General features: G+C 44.0%; 1 protein-coding gene across 1 annotated transcript in view; it reads right to left on the reverse strand.

The window, feature by feature from the left end:
- csmd3b (CUB and Sushi multiple domains 3b) overlaps window positions 1-26952 on the reverse strand; it is a 2394280-nt gene that overhangs the window by 1916971 nt on the left and 450357 nt on the right. Inside the window, exon 3 of the mRNA XM_038809755.1 lies at window positions 8569-8681. Within this exon, the coding sequence (XP_038665683.1) occupies window positions 8569-8681 (113 nt within the window). The remainder of the gene's footprint in view (window positions 1-8568; window positions 8682-26952) is intronic.

Consider the following 26952-nt stretch of genomic DNA (forward strand, 5'->3'; position numbering starts at 1 on the left):
GGGACCTCAGCGCCACGAGGCATCAGGGCTAAGCCACTGCGCCATCGTGCTGCCCAAGTAACAATATATTACCAAAGAGTAATATAACACTCTCCATGTCTGCATGGGTTTTCTTTGGGTGCTCCGGTTTCCTCTCACAGACAAAAGATGTGCAGGTTAGGTGTATTGGCCAAGTTAAATTGGCCTTTAATGTTCAAAAGGTTAAGTGGGGTTACTGGGTTACAGGGATAGGTTTGAACGTGGGCTTAGGTAGGGTGCTCTTTCATAGGGTCAGTGCAAACTTGATGGTCTGAATGGCCTCCTTCTGCACTGCAGGGATTCTATGATTCTACAATGGACTGGACGTAGCTGTCAGCGATGAAGGGATGTTACTCACTGTTAACCTCAAAAAAAGTTACCCGCAAGAATTTAGCCGATTCCAGAATGTTGATCTCCACTATTCTCTTGTGACTTTGATTCTTGCGCTTCGAATCATAGCAGTAAGATCTGTGGCATCATGATATCCAGGCTGATCCGCCAATCAGATTGTAGATTTTTCATAGATAGTAATCCAGGAAGTAAATAACATGGATTATAATTCACTTCTTAATCATGTTACAGAAAGCAAGAAAAAGATTGGGCCATATACATGAGATTGAGGCAAGAGTTGAAATATCATAAACTTCAGAGAAATAACCAATTTTATCCTTTTAAAAATACTGTAACTTCCACAGAAATCTACAGAAATAACACTCTGTATTTGGAAAATTCGTTTTTGAGGGCCAGGGAGATTTTTCATCAATATTGTGACCTAGTATGATGCTAAAATCTCAGTTACACCTCATTTCATAAGGTATAACATTTTTGGTGTTTTTTAATGAAAGACCAGGATATCATTAATTCAATTTCTGGATTTCCATCTTTAAATGTACATGCGATGACTCCAGTAGTTGGTATCAGTTTTAAATGGTATCAGACGACATATACTGACAATTTCACTGCCATTACAACCACAAATTATTGGTCATTATTTTAATCTAAAACTAAAAGTAATAGTGGAATTGGGGAAGGTACCTGGGAAATCGATTGATGTATTAGACAAAATACGATATCTCGAAGACAATGGCAGATTAAATTCAATGGTGTCAGTTGCAATGCCTTGGACACACAACCATATTCTTCATCAATGGTGTTCAAATCAGTGATGAAGAAGTTGAAAGCCACCCCATCCAAGAGTTTCAGAAGACTCAGCTTTAAACATGTACAGTGTAGGGCAGCACGGTGGCCTAGTGGTTAGCACAACCGCATCACGGCGCTGAGGTCCCAGGTTCGATCCCGGCTCAGGGTCACTGTCCGTGTGGAGTTTGCACATTGTCCCCGTGTCTGCGTGGGTTTCGCCCCCACAACCCAAAAATGTGCAGAGTAGGTGGATTGGCCATGCTAAGTTGCCCCTTAATTGGAAGAAATAATTGGGTAATATAAATTTATTAAAAAAAACATGTACAGTGCAGAGCTGCGATTAACCGAATACTAAAGCACAACCAAAATAATATACAAGTCAGAGGAATAGCCATTAAATGCATAGTGTGCTGGCAAAACCACATTGGAGTGTTTTCCCACTTTAGTCAGCAATAAACAAAAGAAGATGCTGGAAGCAGTGCAAGGAAAATCTATGAGGCTGACCACCTGTATGCCAGGATCGGGTTAAGAGGAAAGAAAAGTCTCAGCCTGGAAATAGACATGAGGAAGTGAGTATTTTAGAAGTATGCAAGCTGGAAAGTTAAATAGTTAAATATTAAACTATTTGTTCTGATGGGGCAGTATGGAACAAGGGTGCATAACGTTAATATTCGAGTTGAGCTGTTTATGGATACAGTTTGGGCAGAATATTATGGAGGGGTTGTAGGATTGGGGTGGGGGGGGGGGAAATTACTCACCCCCCCCTGCTCCACCCAGAAGCAGAATCAGTGTGGAGTCAACCCACTCTACACCAGCCTGTCCTCCAGCCATATTGTGCCGTGGGTTGACGATCTGTGGGCAGTGTGGGGCTTTCACCCCTCATTGGGGAGGAAGTCCTGCCCTCCAGAGCTGTCAGCTAATTTGATTAATCGGCAGCACTGAGAATATATTAGTGGCTGCTGCTGTGACTGCAAATCAAGCCCAAGAGGAAAGCCCATGGATCCCAGAACCAGAAAGTCAGATTTCTTGGGCTGGGAGGGTTTGGACAATTTAGTGGGGGGGGGGACGCGGGCAGTGAGGGTGCATGTTTAATCAAGCACGGAGGAAGGAAGAAACAGAGGGGTACCTATCTTACGGGGGGGCTGCCCTGATCAACAATGGGCACGCTCCCTAGGATTGTACCCAGCCTTCCAACGTTCACTTTGAAATAATGTTTTTTTTTTTAAAAAGGTGACCTGCTAAATCCCAGGCCAACTGTGTCACAGAGTGAGCACAAGTCAATTGATTGTTAATTATTTATTTAGATATGATGTTTATGGGAATTAGCAGGAAGGTTGTTGGGTAGGCAGGTTGCCAATTTTACCTATTCCCCTCTACCCACACACCAAAACGATAAAATGCCTGGCGGGGCACCCAAAACCACAGGCTAGTTTAGCACTGTGGGCTAAACAGCTGGCTTGCAATGCAGAACAATGCCAGCAGCACAGGTTCAACTCCCATACCAGCCTCCCCGAACAGGTGCCGGAATGTGGCAACTAGAGGCTTTTCACAGTAACTTAATTGAAGCCAACTTGTGACAATAAGCAATTATTATTATTAAAATGTAGCCTTTTTTCACACAGAAATAAGTGAGAATATGTAACTCTGCCTATGTATATCAGTTGAGGTTATGCCAATTAAAAACTGTGGTTAAGTTTCTGTTTGTTCTGTGTATGGGGGGTTATGAGCTAAAGATCGCTAAGTGGAGGATACACATAAGGCAGCATCTATATGGATAATAGAACAGACTCAAAGGTCTTCTCCTGTGCTTATTTAAATGTTACATTAAACTATAAGAGTAAGACAATGCTCAACCAAACAGACTGGTGACAAAATCTAAAAATATATTTCAACAATATTCAGCAAGTTATATTTCCCAAGCAATCATGTACCAAATATGAAATATTCTGGTAGTCAGCTTTGATGAATACCTGGTAATGAAGTCATAAAGGGTGCTACACTCTGTGTAAACATTATTTGGGTTTCACAGTCAACTGTCATTCCCGACCATAAATCTTAATTTAAATTGAAATAATTAATGGAAATGGTTTTACTTTCCATTTTCAAAATTTAGCATGAAGATTTATTACATTACACACAGCATTAAAACTCATTCCCCCGCAGTAATGTAATGAAACGTATTCAATCTGTAAGCACTATAAAGGGGTGGCGCAAAGCCTTGAATCACCAACTCGAGGCTGGGCAAGGGTGAAGATTTAAATCTTTCCACGCAAATTTGCCAATCTAAGCTTGGATGTTCCTGGCCATCTAGGTGAGATATTCTCTGTCACCTTGATGGAAACCATGCACTCGCTGCCCCAGCTACAGAATTGCTAGGTGTGGTTGGCTATAAAGGATCTGGTTATGACATGCTCCAAATATTGTTGTAAAATAAAGTTTAAAAAAATGACACCCAAGGTTCATTTTTGAAAAAATGTTTCATTGCAAATATACGATCATGCAAAAAAATTACATTTTCCCCAACCTACATCAGAAAAAAACTGCTGCTAATAGTTTGTAACATTGCCGTTACAACTTCCATTGATTGTGACGTCCCACTCACACTTTAGTACCCATCAACTTTCTATTCAATGAAGTTCCATCTGGCAGATGCACAAGAAATGATGAGCGCAGTTTAAAAAAGTAGAATTAATGATTAAGTTTTGATTTTAGTATAAAATATTTGCATGAAAATACAAACAATTAAAGCATTATAACTATTGGAGATGTAAATGATTGAAAACTCAGGAGCTGGTCCAAAGGAATAGCTCCAGCTTATTATTATTTTAATGTAATGTCATTGCATTTGGGAAGAAGGCAAACATAGTGAGAAGACAATAAAGATTCAACAATTGGAATGAAAATGGAAGAAACTGTAATTGGCTTGGAGAAGGAATAGACAATGACCTTAATGGTAGCAAGGAGATATGACTAAGAGTGACAGAGTGTATCTAACTTCCTACTTATGTATATTGCAGCATATAATCAAGGTGGAAATTTTTGAGATTACTAGCCATTTGACTATTATTCCATTTCTGTTATCTTGTATTTACATTGCACATCACGGGCATTAGGGAACATAGGAGATCATTGAATGACGTTTATAGTGGCACACCAAATCTGTTTGCTAAGAGGTACATGAGAATGACATGTGGATAATCATCATCTAATTTTTTTCTTGTCTGAAGAAGCACGCTTTGCATTTTCCCAAAACAGTTGTGCTGGCACTGGGAATTTAGTATGCGGCAGAGGGTGATCAGCACAACAGGAGAGCGCAGATTTTGTGGTACAACCCATCAGGACTAACATAATAATGCAACATTGAACAGCAAATTTTAAGATAGGACACTACAAAGTAAATATCACAACCACTGTACTACATAAGTTCAATAATTCGCTTAATTATTATTTGTTGAAAGATTGTCACAATGGCCCAATAAAATTTAGCTCAAGCGAAATAGATCAGTTTCAAAGACAATATCATTCTAATACAGCCACGGATCAAAAAAAGATGTGCTTTAGGTTCTTGGTGCAGCATAATATTCTATTACATTCCCAGAAATAAGAAACATAATGAAACATTAGCATGATTTATTTTTGTAGCTCTGCAGATTAACTCAAAAGACTGATTCGATATCTGGAGCACGACAGCCAGATACAAATACCAAACACACAAACTGAAACCAAAATGGTGCAAATTATGTAACGTTGGAAATGTTCCACAAATGTGAATTTTCCAATTCGGAACATTTTGGATTTAAATGCACTTGGATAGCGAACACAATTTGAATCGAAACACAGCATATTGTGGAGAAGATGACGTGTCCCATTGAATGTACGCAGAATATCTTTCTGTGTCTTGTCAAAGGATTTTACCCATCATGACTATAGATATTTTAGTGCCTAAAGCAATTGCAAACAATTTTGTATTTGCCTTGATTGTTGAGTGGTTTGCTGGCACAATAGCAAAGATAGGAAGGAGGCCAACTGCATCTCTGATGGGATGATCTAGCCATCCAGCTAATAGCAATAGAAATGTGTTTAATAAAGAACAAGAAACTACAGGAGTCTGTCTCAGCTCTTGGCACTTCAGGGCAAATTTACAGATTTAATGCTCGCAGCAAGTATTTGCAGTCAGGCGAAGTGCACGTCTAAGATTCAGTATTTGCCCCATCTCCAATCTGGGGACTCCTATTTATCCTTTTGTCCCTGTAATCACTGACAAAACCAGCATTAATCACCCAGATTTGATGTGATTCCCAACTTTAGTACATATTTTTCCAACTCATCGAGAATTTAAAACAGGCTGTTTTCCCACTTATGCACCTAAAGGAATGTTCAAATTTTGGATTGAATTCTGCACTGTCTTTTCAGTAATGTTTGGTGTTTCTTTGATGAAAAAAACTCTGGGGGAATGGAGAGCCTCATGAGCTGTTACGGAGGGAAAGATGTTCTTGGCCAAGCCTTCCCACTGGAGCACATTGTCATGATATGTAAACATGCAACCAATGAACACTCAGAATAGGACACAACCAATGGGCAGTCAGGACACTCAAGAGGTGGCATCACCACAAGGGGGCATGACATAAACACTATAAAAGGGATGAGGCACTCACACCCTGCCTCTTTCGACAGACAGACATCTAGAGAGTTCGACAGGGTTCATCAGCAGCATCACACTCCAGCACGTGTCTTAGAGCAAGCTGGCACAGTTAGACTGAGTTACTACAGTTAGATTAGCAGAGAGTCAAACTAATTTGAGAACTGTGTCAATAGTTCAATAAACACGTTGAACTCATTTCAGAGTCTGGAGCATCCTTTAGTTAAGACTGCATCAAGTAGCAGCCTGTGTTATCTGAAGAAGCATAACACAACACACATAACTTACAACATTCTGTGATTCTGGAGCTGAAATTTGCAACATGACCCCATGCATTCCAAAGCCAAACCAATCTAGAACAAGTGAACAACGTACAAAACCTCGTGCCTCACTTCAGTTTCTTCATCCAACGTGTGAACTCTGCAGATCAATTTTCAACAACTTTCACATTTTCACAACAATTTTCACACAGATGTAGTTCTAAATAGATTTTTCATTTGCTTTTCCTTTAATCTGCCACATGGACCTTCTTTCTTCTCTCATTCCAAAGAGTCTAGTTATTTCCTGATTGGATTTCAGACCTGCTGCATTCTTGTTCTGAATAATATGGCATTGACAAGAAAGTTTTAAACCAATTCACACCATAACCAACTATTAATTTATTATTATCTGAGTTAGTAACTGGATCTTACTGTTGTGCACCAAAAGATGCAACACAATTCAAATATAATTTTACTTTTTACTGCTCATGCAACTGAACAAGGTACCCAGAACTAAATATATGTGCACGGTCAGCAATTGAAAGGTCAGCAATTGATAGGTTATAACAGTCAATCAATTGTTTATTGCCAAGATGTTATTTCAAGTTTTATGGCTGCATATCTGGATATCTTTTTATATACAAGTATTGGAGGAAAGCAGATCCAACCATATACAAAATACTGAAATCCCTGTGTTGATTGAAGCAACAAACACAAAAAATAAAATAATTAAACAGCTTTCCAACAGGCTTCTGAATGGGTGTAAATTGAGAGTGGTGGATACGCAGTGAGATCTTGGTGTCCTCGTACATCAGTCGCTGAATGTAAGTGTGCAGGTACAGCAGGTGGTAAAGATGCAAGTTGTATATTGGCCTTCATAGCAAGAGGATTTGAATATAGAACTACGTTTTACTGCAATTGTTCAGGGCATTTGTGAGGGCACACTTGGAGTATTGTGTGTAGTTTTCGTGTCCTTACCTGAGGAAGGATGGTCTTGCTATGGAGGGAGTGTAGTGAAGGTTTACCAGGCTGATTCCTTGGATGGTGGGATTGTCATAATGAGGAGAGACTCAGTCCATTAGGTTTATATTGATTGGAGTTTAGATTTATATTAATTGGAGTTTAGGAGAGTGAGAGGGGATCTCATAGAAACTTACAAAATTCTAACAGGATTATACAGGGTAGATTCAGAAAGAATGTTCCCAATAGTGGGGGAGTCCAGAACTAGGGGTCATAACAGGATTAGACAGGGTAGATTCAGAAAGAATGTTCCCAATGGTGGGGGATTCCAGAACCAGGAGTCATAGATTGAGGATAAGGGTGAGAAGAAATTTCTTCACCCAGAGAGTGGTCAATCTGTTGAATTCACTAACACAGAAAGTAGTTGAGGCCAAAACGTTGTATAATTTCAAGAAGGAATTATATGGAGCTCTTGGGGCCAAAGGCACATGGGGGGAAGCCAGGATCAGGGTATTGAACTTGATGATCTGCCATGATCATAATGAATGGAGGAGCAGGATCGAAGCACTGAATGGCCTCCTACTGTTTCTATTTTCTCTGTCAGTTTCTATGTATATAGTTTTAAATTGTCTATGAATCCAAATTAGTTCTTGCAGCACAACCAGATCTATCATGAGTAGAATATTCTGGTCATGATAATTCTGTAAAGTTACTCCATTCACAAAGGAGTGGCAGACAATCCAACCCAACCTCAAATTCCTTAAGATAGTTTTGTTGATATGACAAAGCTGGTCCACTGATACCTACAGGTCACATCAGCGACACCCGTACATATATATAGCTGCAGAAAATCAGCATGGTACTATGCCACTCAGTGGGCAGAGACGAGGGTCCACAAAATACCCAACCTCTAGATCAGTTTGCTGTTTCTTCAACTTCCAATGGAGCCAGCAGACATTTTTCATCTTTTAAAAGAAAGGGTAATTGATCCTTTGGGTCGAATAGATTTGGTAAAAGTTTGGCGCCAATAGAATTCATACCAGCTCTCAGCGATAGATATGCTGATATACATAAGGGAACAATAGATTGAATTGCTATGATAACCTAGAAACGTCACCATATGCATCCTGTTCTTCTCACCTCCAAAAATGTTGCAGACACCTCAATACTACATGCAATCCTAGTGGAAATGAGATCTGCCCCTGCCCCATTCTGGGGCCACTGTCTGGAATTTATACACGCAGGGTTCAAGCAGAATTTTGAATCACAGAGGAGCAGAGGAATACAAAAATATGTAAAACACAGTTGGTTCCATGCAAACATTAATTCACATTTCATAAACAGAGTATGCAGCCATGCACAACACTTTATCCAGCCAGTTCTTCACAAAATTTATGTTTATCACCCATGGCTCTCAAGATTTTAAAAAAGTAGCAACATGTATCACTATAACACCCTCCAAAACAACTACTATAACTTTCCTCAAAATCAAGTAAGTTCCTCTATGCCAAGTGAAAAAAAATTGTCTTTGTTTGTATTAAGTTAGCTTACCTTGGTAGAACAATTTAAATCCATGAGCACTGACGGCAAAGTCACTTGTAAGACGCAATGCAAATACAGACCCAGTACTTGTAACAGGTGCAGGCATCTGAAATCCAGTTAACCTGTATCAGAAAAATAACAGAACACAATTTATTAAAAACTCATCCACAGATTTACATCAACAAAATCAAAACCAATCTGCTGACAAAATTAAAAACTAATTTCATCTACAACACGGTTCCCAGGGGCTCAACAAGGTTGAGGGGTGAGGGACAAGAGTTTATGTTGGGGTTGGGAGTTCCAGAGGTGGAACCTGGGTTGCCTCCAGTTGAGCAGACTTTCCCTGTAGCCATTTTGTTGCTGAATGGACATGAATTGGTTTGAGGCTGAACCTTCACCTCTTGGCAGCAGAGAGCCTTCTTAGAGAATTTATGACAAATCTGAGGCTGACAGCTTTCTTGTACTGGCCGCTTCACTGGAAGTATAGGCTGCCTGCTTATAATGCAGTGATGTCTGTGGAAGGTGTGTTGTGCTGGAGTCGGGACCAGAGGCAAGTCTGGGGGTTTGGTCAGGGCCAGGCTGGCAGGCCTCAGTGACAAGGGTGGGAGCAGGTAGACAGGCCAAGTAAGGAGGGGAAAGATCTTGGTGAGAGAAGGCCTCTGATGGAATCTGCCAAACTCCTGCCAGAGAAAAAAAACCAATTCAGACCAGTATTCTTTTTTCCTGATATTTATTTGAGTTCCATTTTGAAGGGCAGAATTCACCGGACTGAAGACAAAGTCTTCTTTCAGGTGCATTTGGCGGGATATTTCTTGGTGGCTGCAGCGCCGAGAAACATCCCACTTTCCAACGGCACTTTGTTATTATTTTGGGCCTTGGGGAATTTATTCCTGCCAAGGCTGCACTTAGAGAGATTTCCTTCTGGTAAGCTTGTCTCACCAGGAGTACAGCTATTCGCAGATCGAGGGGTTATTTTGTGCGGCAGCCCTGATCTTCCCCCCACTCCTGTCAGGCAATTCTCACTTTCTGCCCCTGCCCCCCAGCTTCCAACCTTGTTGACGCTCCTGGGAATCCCCCCACCTTCCTTATTGCCCTCCAATTGGCAAGGTCTCCTGGGGCCTGACACCTGGCAGAGCCAACCTGGCACCAGGTACCCTGGCACTGCCAGCCTGGAACCCTGGCAGTACCAAAATGCCCACGTGCGAGGGAGAGTGCCAGGATACCAATCTGCCCTGTCGCTGACCATCCGGGGGGGCTCTAATGCCGTGCGATAGCTCCCGAGGTGCCGTTACACCTGGCCCACGTTTGTGAATCAGAACTAAATGCCGCCCTGGCGAGGTCTTTCAAAAATTGCAGATTATTTAAGGGCCCAGACTTTGTGATAGAATAATGGTGATTCATCACGGTTATTAAGGAGTAAATCAATGAACAACTTCTGAGTTTGCACATGTAAAACTAAATACATTTATCTGGAGGTTGCTGTCCAAATCACCTTGCTCCAGCACAAGCTTTACTGTCCCAGGTCTTTACATATAGATTCAACATTAAAACAGATCAAAGGCTGAATTTTATTAGAGAAGGTCAAACCCTGCTTTGTAAGAACACGATTCATGATGCCCTTTGCTGCTCTTGCTCGTGTAGTTGCTTTGCTTGGCCCCTTGTTCCGCTCTATAACCAATCCCTGTTTGTCGATGTACTTTGTTGATTATTCTTTTTGTCTACTGTGTACATACTGAGTACGTTCCTTTGGCCTCAGAAAAATACTTTAAGTAACAATAAATCAATTGATCAATCAATCAATCCTGCGGTGGGTGGGACTGGAACATTTTGCCCACTGAGTTTCTATGAGGATTCTTCAATCAGAAGAAACAAACTTTTTCTTGTCTTTCTCACACATGTCATAGACACTTGTAGCGTGTGATTCTCTAAATTCTCAAATGCTTGTGGGAAGCTATAAGATGATTACTGACGTTAGTACATACGTAATCTATATTTGTTTTGGGGGCATTAGAAAAAAAGTGTAGCTTTATTTAAGTTTAATTTTGCATTTCTGTGGTAAGAAAGGGTTAACATTTTAGTCAGCTCATGTTAAACAATGGTGCCTGCATGGCTGAGGTTTTGGTTTCATTTCAAACAGTGCCTACATTGTAATTAAAGGGTTTACAACATGAAAATAATTTCCAGCTCAACACTTCAAAATCACTGAAGTGTGAAGGGGTGTGATTAGAATGCATTTAACTCTCTTTGATGTGGTTGATGTTTGTAAACATTGTGGTCACAGTACTTAGGGTTACTCATCCATGAAGAAGGGGCTGGTTTAGCTCACTGAGCTGAATCGCTGGCTTTTAAAGCAGACCAAGCAGGCCAGCAGCACAGTTCGATTCCCGTACCAGCCTCCCCGGACAGGCGCCGGAATGTGGCGACTAGGGGGCTTTTCACAGTAACTTCATTGAAGCCTACTCGTGACAATAAGCGATTTCCATTTTTCATTTTTCAGAAGATGAATAAACAAGGCTCACAGCTGGTTTGTGGAAGCTGTCAATCACAGCCCACAACAAGAAATGAATGAATGGCTTGCAGCTAATGGATCGGAGGGGTTTAAACACAGGTCACAATTGTTCTCTTTCCAGGAATGGACATGTGGTGAGCATTACAATTGTAACTTTTTGTCCAGTGGTAACGCAAGTTGGGATTTTAACAATTACAAAATTCCTGCCCAGATTTTACAATACTGAGGTATTAGGTATAATCATACACACTTGGTTGCTGACAGTTTCCCGGGTTATAGCATTGAGAATCCATGACTTTTTCACAATTTTAAATAAGTACTTTATTGAAATGCAGTGAGACATCGCAGTTCTTTAAACCTGTTTAGTCTTAATGTATTGTACTAAGGAGCAAAAACAAAAGTTAAATGGTATCAGAGTGATATATTGTTGTGGCTAGAAGTCATACAATCCTATTGCATCTTAGTCACAAAACAAATGTTCTCTTCATTCCTCTGGATAGCTATAGAAATGGAAGTTTAGAGACGTCAACAGTGAGGGAATTATACATGAATAATGGTCAAGAAACTGCTGAGACAAAACTGATGGGCTAGATTCTTCTTTCCAGCAGCTGCCCAAAATTGCATTGGGAATGGGTAAAATGAGTAACTGTATCAGCAGAAATAGTTTAAACTGATGGCCAGACAAATGTTTTGTTTTCCAGATGGCCTCTTTATGAATATTTGGCTGAGCTATAAGAAGCTCAGAAGGGCTCTGTTTACCCATTTTGAAGGGGAGTGTTATCTTTGGTTGCTTGACAGCTTTATAAGATGGTCATATAATATTCTTTATTTGGTGTGGTTTTTCATTGCCTGTCTGTTTATTCAGTCAGACTAGGAGGTGTTAAGTGGATTACGTACATAGTGGATACTGGAACTGTGGGTATGGAGGATGCATAGGGGGCAATAAAGGGACATGGGGGTAATTAAAGAGGTATGAAGGGTCAAGAAGGTATGGAGGGGATATGAGGGATCATGGAAGGGACATGATAGGCATAAGGTGGCGTGGGGATATGACAGGGCATGGAGGGTACATAGGGTATATGTGGGCAAGGAGGGAGCAGGAGAATGGAGTGGTGAGGGCTAGCAGACGGTAGCTGATGTCCCAAAGAACCTAGGCAAACCTACTAACCAGTGCACCTCACCACCTGCATGTCTCCATCATTACCTTGGACTGGCCTGGGGAGGAAGAAACTAAAATTCTGTGGGTGTGAGATGATGTGACAGAGGCAGGATTGCAAAGTCAGGAAATGGCATGACTCATAGTTCTAACGCTGAGGAGAAGATCCAGCAGAGTGCTGTCATTATTACTGCAGTTGCGAATGGCAAAGTGGTGAATTGTTAAATTATTATTCTTCTTATAGCAAACAGCCATTTAAGAAGAAGAGAATTATACCAGAAGTTCTGATTTTCTACATGTTATTGGACAATTTGCACCAGTCCCAGACAATGGCACAATTGAAATGGTTAGTATCGCATATCACCCCATTAGTCTCAACATTTGTGTCATCAGATTACGAGATTCAGGCAATTAATATGAAACATTCAAGTTACTTATTCATGTAGTAAGAACACTATTAATGGTGTAATGTATGGTCATGGCAGGCCACTGCACATTGGAAGACAAGAATGATTACAATGAAACTGTGGAGTCTCAGACAACAATGCAATGTTGTTTTTCAAATTTTACATTTTTATTTCTCACTTTTTCTTTCCATCTCTTTTTCATCCTTAAATCCAATCTTGCTGTCCTCTTTATTTATATTTTTGCGCTAATTTGACTCTAATCCATCCTACTTCCTTCACTGTCACTCACTTTGTTTTATTCTCATCCTAGTTAAGACAGCTAGACTGTTGGTCTTAATGTTGAGTAAGAAGTCTTACAACACCAGGTTAAAGTCCAATAGGTTTGTTTCGAACACTAGCTTTCGGAGTGCAGCTCCTTCCTCAGGTGAATGAAGAGGTATGTTCCAGAAACATATACGTTCTGGAACATACCTCTTCATTCACCTGAGGAAGGAGCAGTGCTCCGAAAGCTACTGTTCGAAACAAACCTGTTGGACTTTAACCTGGTGTTGTAAGACGTCTTACTGTGCTCACCCCAGTCCAATTCCACATCATAATGTTAACATGGTCCCAGATGCCCCTTCACTGATATCATCTCACATTTCCAACAACTTGAGGTACAATATGATCTGAAGGAGAGAGAAATAATAAATTCGCTGAGCTTGCCGTGAGACACTTCTTCAGCAATTTCTGGACCTTTACACCTGGTCTCATGAATTTTGATTGGCAGACTGGTTGGAGAGGAATGGCATCTACTTCAAAACAAAGTTGTGTGGAAAGAATGTAAGCAATGATTTTGTCTGTGTCTACCCCACTGGAAATATGGATACCTTTATAGGAAATCTGGGTGCACCAAATATGTATTACAAGGATACCACATTATTAATTAAGTACTGACTAAAAGAATATACAAAGGCAATAATTCACCTGTTTAGGAAACAATATTGCTTCAGATATTCCTTCTGTTACACATTCAAAGAGGAAATGAAGTAAGAAACTGCATATTATGATGCCTGGTTCAGTGAATTTGCAAGTTAGCCAACTCTGTTTTTACAGAGAACATAAAAAAATGGGAAGTTGTTCAATATATAAACGTGACTCTGCCAAAAGTGTGATAATTTTGGGTGAATTGAAACTTGCAATTGCTAAAAATAGCTAATGTATTAAAATGAATCCAGTACATGAACCTGTCAAAAGTATTATAATTTTGGTTGAATTGAGACTTGCAAATGTACTGAAATGAATCCTAAAGATAAAGGCCTGAGATTTCAAATATATATACATTTGTACTATATAGCATTTTGATGATTCACAGGACAACCTGACTAGTTAAGAAATATAAATATGTTGCTTCTGCTTTTAACATGCTAATAGGATTCAAAAGTACTTTCTTGACTGAAAATTGCTTTGCCCCCAGCCACCCCCAAGAGGTATCCATGGCTGTTTCTGCCAGATTTAGCTCCTTCAATTAGCTCCTTCAATTCTGCTAACAGTATGTTTTACTCTAAATTTCAGAAGAGCACACTTTACTGATGCTGAGTGATTATATATAAATATTTTTTATAAATGTTTTTTATTGGGTTTTTGAACAAAGTATATTTACCGTTATGTACACAGGATAAGAGACATATATATACACACATATATAGAAGAGAAGGGCACACCCAAACATGCCAAAGAAAAGACAATAGTAAATAATAAGAAAAAACAAATACAATAAAAAATAAAATAGAATAACTGGTAGGGTATTGTGCACCAGCTCAACAGCAGCAACTCTGTACACCTGGCAAAATTATATACTTGAATGGACGGATCCCGCTGCCGTCTCGCGCTCACCTCCGCTTCTGCCGTTCCTCCCATCTTGCATCTTTATTCTCCTCGTTCCCTGCTCCTGGAGATGCCATGTTCAGTATTGTATCCCGTGCCTTCCTTCCGGCTCTTATTTCCCTGCTTCCCCCCCCCCCCCCCCCACCTCCATGTCATAATATACACACAAGTATATGATGGTGCACAGACAGACATTGATTGACACACAGGATGACCAATGAACACACAGATCACAGCAGCCAATCACCAGACAGGACACGGCCACTATAAAGCAGAGGGCACTAGTTTTCCCACTCTCTTGGGATGCAGCCTCTGAGACAGCCAGAGCCCGTGAGCAACAACACAAACATCCACCACGTGGTAGTAAGATAGTTTGGTCAGGTTAGCCTCAGGTCTCCAGTCAACTCAGCAAAGTTCAACCCACAGTCTAAGTATGTTTAACACTTGGTAGTTCAATAAAATAGAGTTGCATTTCTCCAAGTGTTGGAAGCCTGTCTCTCTCACTGCTATGGTAACCGCAGTCCTCGCCGACCCAGCATACCCAACACATCATGGTACCCAGTGCGTGATGTTAGACTTGATGGACCTACCTTGAGATAGTCTGCCTTTGACCAGCGATCAGCCATCCGGTAGTATGGACAGCGTCCGCCCTCCCCCGCCGCTCCACGTCACCGGCAAACCTCGGTGCCAACTGGAAGATTTTTAAGCAGAAATTTCATCTGTATCTCGAAGCCACCGACCTTGAAGCCGCATCAAATGCCAGAAAGATTGCTCTCTTCCTCTCTACAGCCAGGGACCACGTTATCCACATTTTTAACTCCCTCACCTTTGCTGAAGGTGAGGACAAGTCCAAGTTCAAAACAGTTATGCTGAAGTTCGACAGCCACTGTGACTTCGAAGTCAACGCGAACGCTACGTGTTCCAACAGAGGCTTCAGGGTAAGGATGAACCTTTTCAATCCTCCTTAACCCATCTCCGTATCCTTGCGCAATCCTGTAACTACGGCTCCACCTCCGACTCCATGATCCGCGACCAGATTGTTTTCGGGGTCCACTCCGACCCCCTTCGCCATCAGCTCCATAAAGTGAAGCAGCTCACTCTCGCCATTGAGACCTGCGTCCTACATAAGCACGCTACTAACCGGTACTCCCATATCCAGGCGGCAAAAACGGCGCGGCAAGGCCCCCACAATGCAGAGCGGATGTAGGCCGTAAAACAGCTCTAGGGCCTGAGTCTGGATGAGGGCAGCCATTTTGCGCGCTTTTCCCGGGCTCCTGCGCATGCGCGCAACGACCGAGGGGGCGGCGAGGCAGAGGACCGAAGTGCGCAGGTGCGCACATTGTTCGACCGTACCACGCATGTGCGGTGCACATGGAGCGTCCTGACGTTGGCGCCATGACGTGCAACTGTGGCTCCTCCCACTTAAAGCGGCAATGTCCCGCGAAATCTCGACGCTGTCTCCAGTGTGGCAAGCTTGAACACTACGCAGCCCTGTGCAGATCTGCTCAATTGCCCACCTCACATCGGTCCCAGCAGCAGCGCAGGAACGTCCAGTCCGTGCAGCAACCCGTTGCAGATTCCGACTCCGACATGCTTCCAGATCCCGACACCGAGGATCTCATATCCCCATTCCGGGGGGCATCATCACCAAGCATACGATGCTTTCCTCACGAAAGGCCAAGCCCCTCCCAGTGCTGAGCATTGATCTGGACGACGAGTGGTGTGCCACCCTTACGGTCAAAAAAATCTTGCATACGATTCAGGCTGGGCACCGGCAGTCTGACCTGGATAACATTCACGTCAAGCCGAATATCCTTCCATCGGCCTGCCAGCTTCTCGACTACAATGGCAATGCCATTGCTGCCAGTGGCTCAAGCCAGCTTGTGGTATCGCACTGTTCCTTAAGAGCCAACTGCGTTTCGAAATGGTAGGGTCCAACAAAGCTTCCTTGCTCGGTGCTCAGGCCTGCAAGATCCTGAATCTCGTACAGTGGGTTCACTCCATGTCGCCGGCTGAGGCATCAGCCTCGCCGGATGCCAACTTCCAAACACAATTAAATGACATCATTGCACGATACCACAGCGTCTTCGAGGGTATGGGCACACTCCCCTATACGTACAAAATTATTTTGTAACCGAATGCCACGCCTGTGGTTCATGCATCCCGTCGGCTGCCGGCGCCCCTTAAGGACCGCCTCAAGGAGCAGCTGCAGGACCTCCAGGACCAGGGTGTCATTTCTAAGGTTACGGAACCCACGGACTGGGTCAGCTCCATGATTTGTGTCAAAAAACCGTCAGGGGGACTGCGCATTTGTATCGACCCCAAAGATTTGAACCGTAACATTACCAGGGAACACTACCAGGGCAGCACGGTGGCCTAGTGGTTAGCACAACCGCCTCACGGCGCTGAGGTCCCAGGTTCGATCCCGGCTCTGGGTCACTGTCCGTGTGGAGTTTGCACATTCTCCCCGTGTCTGCGTGGGTTTCGCCCCCACAACCCAAAAATGTGCAGAGTAGGTGGATTGACTACGCTAAATTGCCCCTTAATTGGAAAAAATAATTGGGTAATCTAAATTTAAAACAAAAAATGAAAAAAAAATGAGGGAACACTACCCTATCCCAAAGCGCGAAGAGGTCACCTGCGAAATGGCTCGCGCCAAAGTTTTCACAAAGTTGGATGCCTCCAAGGGGTTTTGGCAGATACAAATTGACGCATCCAGTCGGAAGCTCTGCACTTTTAACACCCCGTTTGGCTGGTATTGTGACAACCGGATGCCCTTTGGTATCATCTCCGCCTCGGAGGTGTTCCACCGAATAATGGAGCAAATGATGGAGGGCATCGACGGGTGCGGGTGTACAACCATGACATCATTGTCTGGTCCGCGACTCCGCAGGAACACATCAATCGACGCAAGCGGGTGTTCCAGAGGATCCACGAGCATGGCCTCCGACTCAACAGAACCAAATGCTTGTTCGGTCAAGCAAAAATAAAGTTCCTCGGTGACCATATTTCGCAGTTCGGTGTGCAGCCAGATACAGATAAGGTGTCGGCGATCAATGCTATGAAGACACCGGAGGACAAGAAGGTGGTCATCCGCTTCCTGGGGATGGTCAACTTCCTTGGGAAGTTTATCCCCAACCTTGCATCTCACACCACAGCTCTCCGCAATCTTGTAAAGAAAACCACTGACTTCCAGTGGCTCCCCGCTCATGAGCGAGAGTGGCGTGAACTCAGGGCGTAACTCACCAACGCCCCGGTACTGGCATTCTTCGACCCTGCCAAGGAGACGAAGATCTCCACTGATGCGAGCCAGTCCAGCATTGGGGCAGTACTCCTCTAGTGCGACGAATCCTCCTTCTGGGCCCCAGTCGCATATGCATCTAGAGCCATGACACCTACTGAGCAGCGCTATGCTCAAATCGAGAAAGAGTGCCTGGGCCTCCTCATGGGGATTGACAAATTCCACGACTACGTGTATGGACTCCCCAAATTTACGGTTGAAACGGACCACAGGCCACTGGTTCACCTCATACAGAAGGACGTCAACGATATGACGCCACGCCGACAACGCATCCTCTTCAAACTCAGACACTATGATTTCGAACTGGTCTACATCCCGGGCAAGGAGCTCATTGTGGCCGATGCACTCTCTCGCTCCATCACCACGCCGTGCGAGCAGTCGGACTTCGTCTGCCAGATCGATGCCCATGTTTAGTTCTGCGCATCCAACTTTCCCGCCACTGACGAAAGGGTTGTGCAGATTCGTTGTGAAACGGCCAAGGATCCTCTACTCCAACGGGTCATGCGCCATCTCACAGACGAGTGGCAAAAGGGCCAGTGCCCACAATTCTACAACATAAAAGACGATCTGGCAGTGGTCGAAGGCATACTGATGAAATTGGACATGATCGTCATACCACAAAGTATGCGAGAGCTCGTCCTTGGCCAGCTCCACGAGGGTCGACTGGGGGTGGAAAAGTGTAGCCGGCAAGCCCGAGAGGCAGTGTACTGGCCTGGCATCAATCAGGACATCGCCAACACTGTTCTAAATTGCCCAACGTGCCAACGATTCCGGCCCGCTCAGCCGAAAGAGACTTTGCAGCCGCATGAACTGGTGTCGTCCCCATGGACCAAGGTTGGCATTGATCTCTTCCACGCAAAAGACCGGGACTATGTCCTTATTGTGGATTATTTCTCTAACTACCCCGAGGTGGTCAGACTGCATGACCTCAGATCAGCAACAGTCATCAGGGCGTGCAAAGAGACCTTTGCCTGTCATGGCATTCCACTCACGGTCATGACTGATAATGGCCCGTGCTTCTTCAGTCAGGAGTGGACCGATTTTGCCCGACGGTACAATTTCACGCACGTCACCTCGAGCCCCACTATCCCCAGTCAAATGGGAAAGCTGAAAAGGGGGTACACATTGTCAAACGACTCCTGTGTAAAGCGGCTGATTCGGATTCAGATTTTAACCTGGCACTGCTAGCCTACAGGGAAACTCCCTTGTCTGCTGGCCTGTCCCCAGCACAACTGCTAGTGAACCGCACACTACGGACGATGGTGCCTGCAATCCACATCCCGGACCTTGACAATTTTCCGGTCCTGCAAAGAATGCAACTGTCTCGGGCCCAATGCAAGTCGGCGTATGACACCCATGCCGCGGATCTCCCTGCTCTCGTCCTCCTGACCACGTTCGTGTTCAGCTACCTGACGGTGGCTGGTCTGCCACAGCTGTGGTGGTCAAGCAACTGGCCCCCAGATCATTTCTAGTTCCCATGCATGATGGCTCTTTTCCTCGGCGAAATAGGCGGGCACTGCGGCTGCTTCCACGCTCGCCACCTGAACGTGATACCCTGCCTCGCCTGATAATTCCTCAGGACACAGCCTTCCAAGAGGTCACCGGTCTACCTCTTATTTTGCCACCCTCTACAGTCGATGCAGCTCTGCCCATTCCAGAGCAGGCGGCCCAGCCTTGAGGCGGTCAACCAGAATTCGTCGCCCGCCACAGAGACTGAATTTATAGACTGAATGTTTTGTTGCCTTGTTCTTCGTTTACTCTCCTGTACATATTGTTCTTCATAAATTGTTATATGCACTCTATCTGCACTAGAAACCTAGAAACCTTCCCATGTAAATACGTTCATATAGTCAGGCTCCTAGTCATGTAAGTACGCTCACATACTTTGTGCATAGTCAGGCACAGTCACATACTCACTATTTATTGACATATACACATTTTTAAAAAGGAGGGAGATGTAATAATATACACACAAGTATATGATGGTGCACAGACAGACATTGATTGACACACAGGATGACCAATGAACACACAGAACAAAGCAGCCAATCACCAGACAGGACACGGCCACTATAAAGCCAGAGGGCACTAGTTTTCCCACTCTCTTGGGATGCAGCCTCTGAGACAGCCAGAGTCCGTGAGCAACAACACGAACATCCGCCATGTGGTCGTAAGATAGTCTGGTCAGGTTAGCCTCAGGTCTCCAGTCAACTCAGCATAGTGTCAACTCACAGTCTAAGTATGTTTAACAGTTGGTAGTTCAATAAAATAGAGTTGCATTTCTCCAAGTGTTGGAAACCTGTCTCTCTCACTGCTATGGTAAACGCAGTCCTCGCCAACCCAGCATACCCAACACATCACTCCCTGGTTCTCCTCTCTTGTTCCCTTTCTCTTCCCTCCCCCCACCCCCCCTCCCCTGTGATTTGCCTTTCTTTCCTCTTAGGTTTAGCTGTACCCCCCCCCCCCCCTCCCCCCACCCCCCACCTCCTGGTCCATCTCGCCCTCTCATGCTTTGCCGACTTTCCCCTGATACTTGGCAACCTGGCTATTCTTCCCCTTATTCATTGGTGACAAACAGGTCCCGGAACAATTGCGTGAATCGCCCCCACGTTCTGTGGAAGACGTTGTCTGACCCTCGGATGGCAAATTGGCAAATTTGATTTTCTCCATTGGAGAGATTCCAAGAGGTCAGACAGCCAGTCTGTAGCTTTGGGTGGTGCTGCTGATGCCTCATTTATAAAATGCCAACCCACCATCTGAGAGCAGCTTAGTAGCCTATCACCCCACACTCCATAAAATCAGAATTGAACAAGGTGAAGGTGGGTTGGAGCGAAGATTCTGATTTTTAGCACCTTAAACTTTCCATCCAATCCAAACCTGTCCTTTTTTGGCGGGTAAAGATGTCCCCCATTCTGTCAAATTTAGGAAAATTGTGATTTGTAACCGTTGGAAACTCATTTAAAATGGAACTTTCACAAATAGTACAGAGAGAAGTTTTCATAAACACCCACAGCACCCCTCCACCACCCACTCTGACATTCCATCCCCCACCCCCTGTAGTCTCACTGTGTGATACTAACTGAGCCAAAGAGTTGTAAGCATAGTTTGGTTCATCCATTATAACTTTTGGTCTCTTTCCAATCACCTTTTAACACCTTTGCACAGATAGTTTGTGTCATGTTGCAATGAAATAAATACCAATCACTCATCAGTGATTGAGTAAAAATGTTGTGGGTTCATTTATTTCGACCAGGCACAGGAGAACACTTATACATTGGGTAGTAAATTTGAAGAGGTCAGCAGCAGAGCTGTGTATGTGTGTGATGCTCAAAGCAAAAGTGAAGCTAAGACTGGATCACATGATACACTTCACTTCTAGTGATTCCATTAAGGGCATATTACAATAACTTATTGACAGCAGGGGTATTGTATTCGCAAACTTACACATTCCCAGAATTAGAAAGCTGTCATAGATTCCTTTAGAGTGGCAAGCAGGCTGCTGATTTTGCATTTATTTGACATCCCTTTGTTACTGGAAACTAAATATACAGAGAATTTGAAGAACAGGACTTAAAAATGAACTGGAATGTATAATCAATGGAAAACCTTAATTTTTCTCTGTAAAAGAACGCATGCTAAAAATCACTCTCAAGTCAAAGGGCAAAAGAAGCGTGTATGCAAACAGAAATGCACTGTGGAAACATCAATGGGAAACATAGACTTTAAAAATGAAGACAAAAAGTAAATGGTTTCAAGTATAGGCGTCAAGTGAAGAAGGAACATTCATGAAAAAAAGTGGCAACAAAACGATAAGGCAATTTCTTTATAGTATTCATCTGCCAAAACACAGATCCCAACAGTGTATTTATCAGAATTACTTCATATATAAATTACATGGCTATTTATTTGTCATTAGCTCTTTGTTTTATGTCCCTAAACAAATAAATACAGGCCATTTCCCCTTAATTTCTCCTCTGAAATAAAGAGTGCGGGTCCAGTGTAAAAGCTGCAAATGAGGAAAAGTGAAGAAAACTGGGCACAAGCCAAATAATAATAATCTTTATTAATGTCAACAGTAGGCTTACATTAACATTGCAATTAAGTTACTGTGAAAATTCCCAAGTCGCTACACGCTAGTGCCTGTTCGGGTACAGAGAAGGATTAACCCTAACCCTAATTTAGAATGCCCAAATTACCTAACAGCACATCTTTTGGGACTTGTGGGAGGAAAGCAGAGCACCACGCAGACACAGGGAGAACGTGTAGACTCCGCACGGACAGCGACCGAAGCCTGGAATCAAACCTGGGTCCCTGGCACTGTGAAGTAACAGTGCTAATCAATGTGCTACCATGCCGCCCATAAAAGATGAGGTCAAGGAATTGGGGGGGGGGGGGGGGGGAATACTGTTGACAAAACAAGGATACATCTATTGAACAAATTAAAAATATTTTAAGGGATTGGAACTTTATAGGAGGGTTACACTTTTATTCTTTGTTTATTTGCCTCAAATTCTGCTCCACAGTCCATTTATTATAGTTTCCCTTTTCACCCATTGTGGAAATCCATTTCCTCCAATTAGATCCAAGGTTTTGAAATTGCAAGTTACAGTGAGAACTGCAGCTGAATTTTCAGAAATCCTGCACTCTCTCTTCTTGTGATGTATCCCGATTCCTTCTTTTCTGATTCTAAAGGCAGTCAATGATTCGGATTTTGTGGGTGTGGTGATGGTGTAACTTGCCAGCATTTGCCATCATTACAACTGTGAAAATTAGTGCACTTTCTGGAGCATGTCCATAGTCAAATGCAGAAATACAGAATTGCTGTCAGTAATTGCAGCTGCAAGTCTTTGCAACCATGAAACTGACAGAACTTATGCCATTTGCACTTATGCATTCAAAGATGAAAACTCGAAATTTCTGCAGTGGTTTCCTGCTCCTCTATAGGTTCTGATGTTGACATTCCTACTGAGAAACCAGAAACCTTTCCTCAATATCATATCATTGTTGAATAAAATAAATAGTCATGTCTTGTTTAATGAGGTAATTGATTTTAATGGCATACTAAACTATAAGTATTACCGAACAAACTCTCTGTCCCTGGAAAGCTAATTTTATATTTTTGTAAAGTGAAATTTCTAGTTATGATAAAACTTCAAAGGATTTTAATACAATAAAAATGGTTATTCTTTATTCCAACTTCTACCGCACAATTGTGAAGGGCAAGTTTGAATTCTCACACTTCAACTCAAAGAATTTCTCCAGTTCAGAAGTGTTTCACCTTCTGACCCTCAAATATTCTGGTACCTCCATTAATAAAATCTCAACATATATACAGTGCAATCTCAGCTCAGAATTCCAGAAAGGTCTTTATCATAGCATCTAGGCCACGCCAATGGAAATCTAATTGTTTCTTCAATGATTACATTGTTTTTGCCTTCCCAACTACATTCGGTAGCCCACTCCAAGGGAACGTTTTCTAGACATGGCGGGGTCTCAGGCGCGAGCTGGAGAACTGCAGGTTACCTGCATTGCCTCCTCCTGGGAAAGCCCAAAAATATGGATTGGATTTGTTTATTGTCACGTGTACCGAGGTACAGTGAAAAGTATTTTTCAGCATTTAGTACATGAAAAGAAAATATGTAATAGGGCAACACAGGGAACCATAATGTAAATACACAGACACCGGCATCGGGTGAAGCATTCAGCAGTGCAGTATTAATCAGGTCAGTCCATACGAGGGACGTTTAGGAATAACAGCGGGAAAGCTGTTTTTGAATCTGTTCCTGCGTGTTCTCAGACTTTTGTATCTCCTACCTGATGGAAGAAGTCGAAAGACTGAGTAAGCCCAGTGGGAGGGGTCTTTGATTATGCTGCCCGCTTTCCCCAGGCAGCAGGAGGTGTAGATAGAGTCAATGGATGGGAGGCAGGTTTGTGTGATGGACTGGGCTGTGTTCACAACTCTCTTGTGGTCTTGGGCTGAGCAGCTGCTATACCAGGCTGTGATACAGTGAGATTGTGTGCATTCTCTGGTGCACCTGTAAAAGTTGGCAAGAGTCAATGTGGTCATGCCGAATTTCCTTTGTTTCTTGAGGAAGTACAGGCACTATTATGCTTTCTTGGTCGTAGTGTCGACTTGGGTGGACCAAAAGAGATTTTTGGTGATGTGCACACCTAGGAATTTGAAGTTGTCAACCATCACCACCTCAGCCCTATTGAGGCAGACGGATGTGTGTAGTACTTTGCTTCCTGAAGTCAATGACCAGCTGTTTAGTTTTGCTGGCATCGAGGCAGAGATTTTTGTCATTGTATCACTCCACTAGGTTCTTTATCTCCCTCCTGTATTCTGACTCGTCGTTGTTCGAGAGCCGACCCACTATGGTCGTGTCGTCAGCAAACTTGTAGATGGAGTTAGAGCCAAATTTTGGCACACAGGCATGTGTGTGTGTAGGGAATATCGTAGGGGGTTTAGTACACAGCCTTGCGGGGCCCCAGTACTGAGGGCTATCGTGGAGGAGGTGCTGTTGTTTATTTTTACTGATTGTGGTCTATGATTAAGAAAGCTGAGGTACCAGTTGCAGAGTGAGAGCCAAGTCTTAGGTTTTGGAGCTTTGATACGAGTTTGGCTGGGATTATGGTGTTGAAGGCGGAGCTGTAGTCAATAAATAGAAGTCTGATGTAGGAGTCCTTGTTGTGGAGATGCTCCAGGGATGAGTGTAGGGCCAATGATAAGGCATCTGCTGCGGACCAGTTGCAGCGGTATGCGAATTGCAGTGGATGTAGGCATCCTGGCTATTCAGGCCAGTTAAGAGTTCACTGGCAGGCCTTTCATGAGATCAAAACCTTGAGGGTTGAATTCCCTCTTGTCGAGAGCTGCAGCCAATGAGAGGTTAGAAGCTCTTTTGCTCAGCAGTGCTCTGAGAAAACAGTGGCTGATACAGGCAAGGCACACACCCAAAGCCCGATTGTCATTGGATCCATGCATTCAAAGTGCAGGTTAGGTGGATTGGCCATGGTAAATTGCCCCTTAGTGTCCAGAGATGTACAGGTTAGGTTATGGGATTACAGGGATAGCGTGGGTTGGAAGGAGGAGTGTTAATGGGTAGCCCATTCGAAGGGTCGGTGCAGATGGCCTCTTTCTGCACTAAAGGGATTCTATTCAGGTGAGTGATGACTGGTAGCATTTTCTGAGAGGAGTCACATGGGTGACGGTGTAGGCGGGCAGCAAGGCAGAGAGATGGCACTCAGCACCATACCCTTCCCATTGCTGGGTCCCTCAGTCAGGCAAAAAGGTAATTAAATTGCCTTTGAATGAGCGAGACAACAAGCAACTCGCAGAGATTTCATCGTTGTGTTCCCCACTTGGTGACCACCTGTAGTTGGTTTAGCAGGATGAGGTCTTAACTGGGCACTGGTTGTCCACTTAAAGGCTTCAAATGGAGACTGGGTGAGAATGTCACCCACTTAATTGAGTGGAGTCAGGAAGGTTGTAGGGTTCACGCCTGCAATCATCCTGCCGAATAAAAAACCCCTCCACCCTTCCAAACAAGCCACAGAGAATGTTACAAAATCCCACCTCATGTGTTTGTCAGTCTGTGTAAAAAATTCCAACATCGGCTTTAAATTAATCTTTTACTTAGTTTGAACTTGTGTCCTTGAGTCGCTTACGTAAACTAACTTGGAATTGTTTTTTGAGCTTTTATAATCTGTGCCTTCAGATATTCACATCCGAGTTCCAGGGGTGGGATTCTTCGGTCTCCGACCCCGAAATTGCGTTCGGCGATCGGCCGGCGAATCCTCGTTGGTGGAAAAATCAGGGCGGCGATGCTCTGCCCCCTCAAAAATGGTATACTCTGAGTACACCACACGCCGTCGGGACGGCCTCAGGACGTCACCCGAGGCCCTCCCCCAATTCTCCGCCCCCGATGGGCGAAGTTCCCGATGGCGTGAGATACGTGTGCTATTTGGGTTTTTTTCAGGAACCCGGCGTGGTGGCTGTGGACTGGGTCCAGCGCTGCCACAGTCAGGTGGGAGCCGTTCCGCATGCAGGGATGACTGTGGTGGGGGCTGGGGCACTGATGGGGGGGGCGGTCCCGGGATGGCGAGCAAGGGGGACATTATTTGGCAGGCCGGGTCCACGCACAGCCCGCTCCATGTTGCACAGCGCGGCCGCTGCAGGCCGCCGCGGTGCACATACAGGGCCACGAAACCCGCAATTCTCCAGCTGTATCCACAGCAAGAGCCAGGAGCTCTATGCTGCGTGCTTGCTAGCCCCCTGATGTGTTAGGCAGGTTGGTTCGACAATGACTGCAACTGGATGCAGGGAAGCTAGAAACAAACATCTGACACAGGAGATGATCCAACACTTTTTTATTTAACTAGTGGACTGCTGTACATGTTCATCTGTGGGTTGACACTCTACTAATCCAACTGATGACCTCTTACTGGCTTGACCAGACTTACTAGCTACCGCATGGTAATAGTGCTCACTAACTTGTACACTCTGACTGTCTCAGTATCTGGGTCCTGAGAGCGGGAGAGTCTTAATGGCCTGTGGGCTTTATAGTGGTGGTGTCCTGTCTGGTGATTGGTTGTTCTGTGTTGTGTGTTCATTGGCCATCCTGTGTGTCAATTACTGCCTGTCTGCATCTCATTATATACATGAGTGGATATTATAACATCTCCCCTTTTTTTTTTAAAATAAGTTTTGGAACGTGGAGGTATATACATGCGTGACTATGTACAAGTGGTGAGTTAACGAACATATGTACATGGGAAGGTGTCTATCGTGCAGATACCGAGCAAACTGAACAAAATTTGCAAGAGTAAAGTCTGTAGATTCAGTCTTTGAGGCGGGCAACAAATACTTGTCGATTGCCGCAGAGGTGGAGCAGGAGACGCCAGCATTTGGACAGGCGGGATTGCTGGCATTGCGGTGTTGTGGACAGGAGGGATCACGGGCAGATCGGTGGCCTTGTGGCAGGAGACATCTGGAGGAGGCATGATAACCGGCGGAGCAATGCGGTTAGGCGGTGAACTCTCTGCAGTGCCCTCCTGTTACGCCGGAGAATGGAGCCGTCAGCCATTTGAACAATAAAAGACCTTAGGGTGGCCATCTTGACAACAACAGCTGGGGCTGACCAACCTCCCTCAGGCA

This window comes from Scyliorhinus canicula, chromosome 10, assembly GCF_902713615.1.
Source record: "Scyliorhinus canicula chromosome 10, sScyCan1.1, whole genome shotgun sequence".
Classification (NCBI taxonomy): domain Eukaryota; kingdom Metazoa; phylum Chordata; class Chondrichthyes; order Carcharhiniformes; family Scyliorhinidae; genus Scyliorhinus; species Scyliorhinus canicula.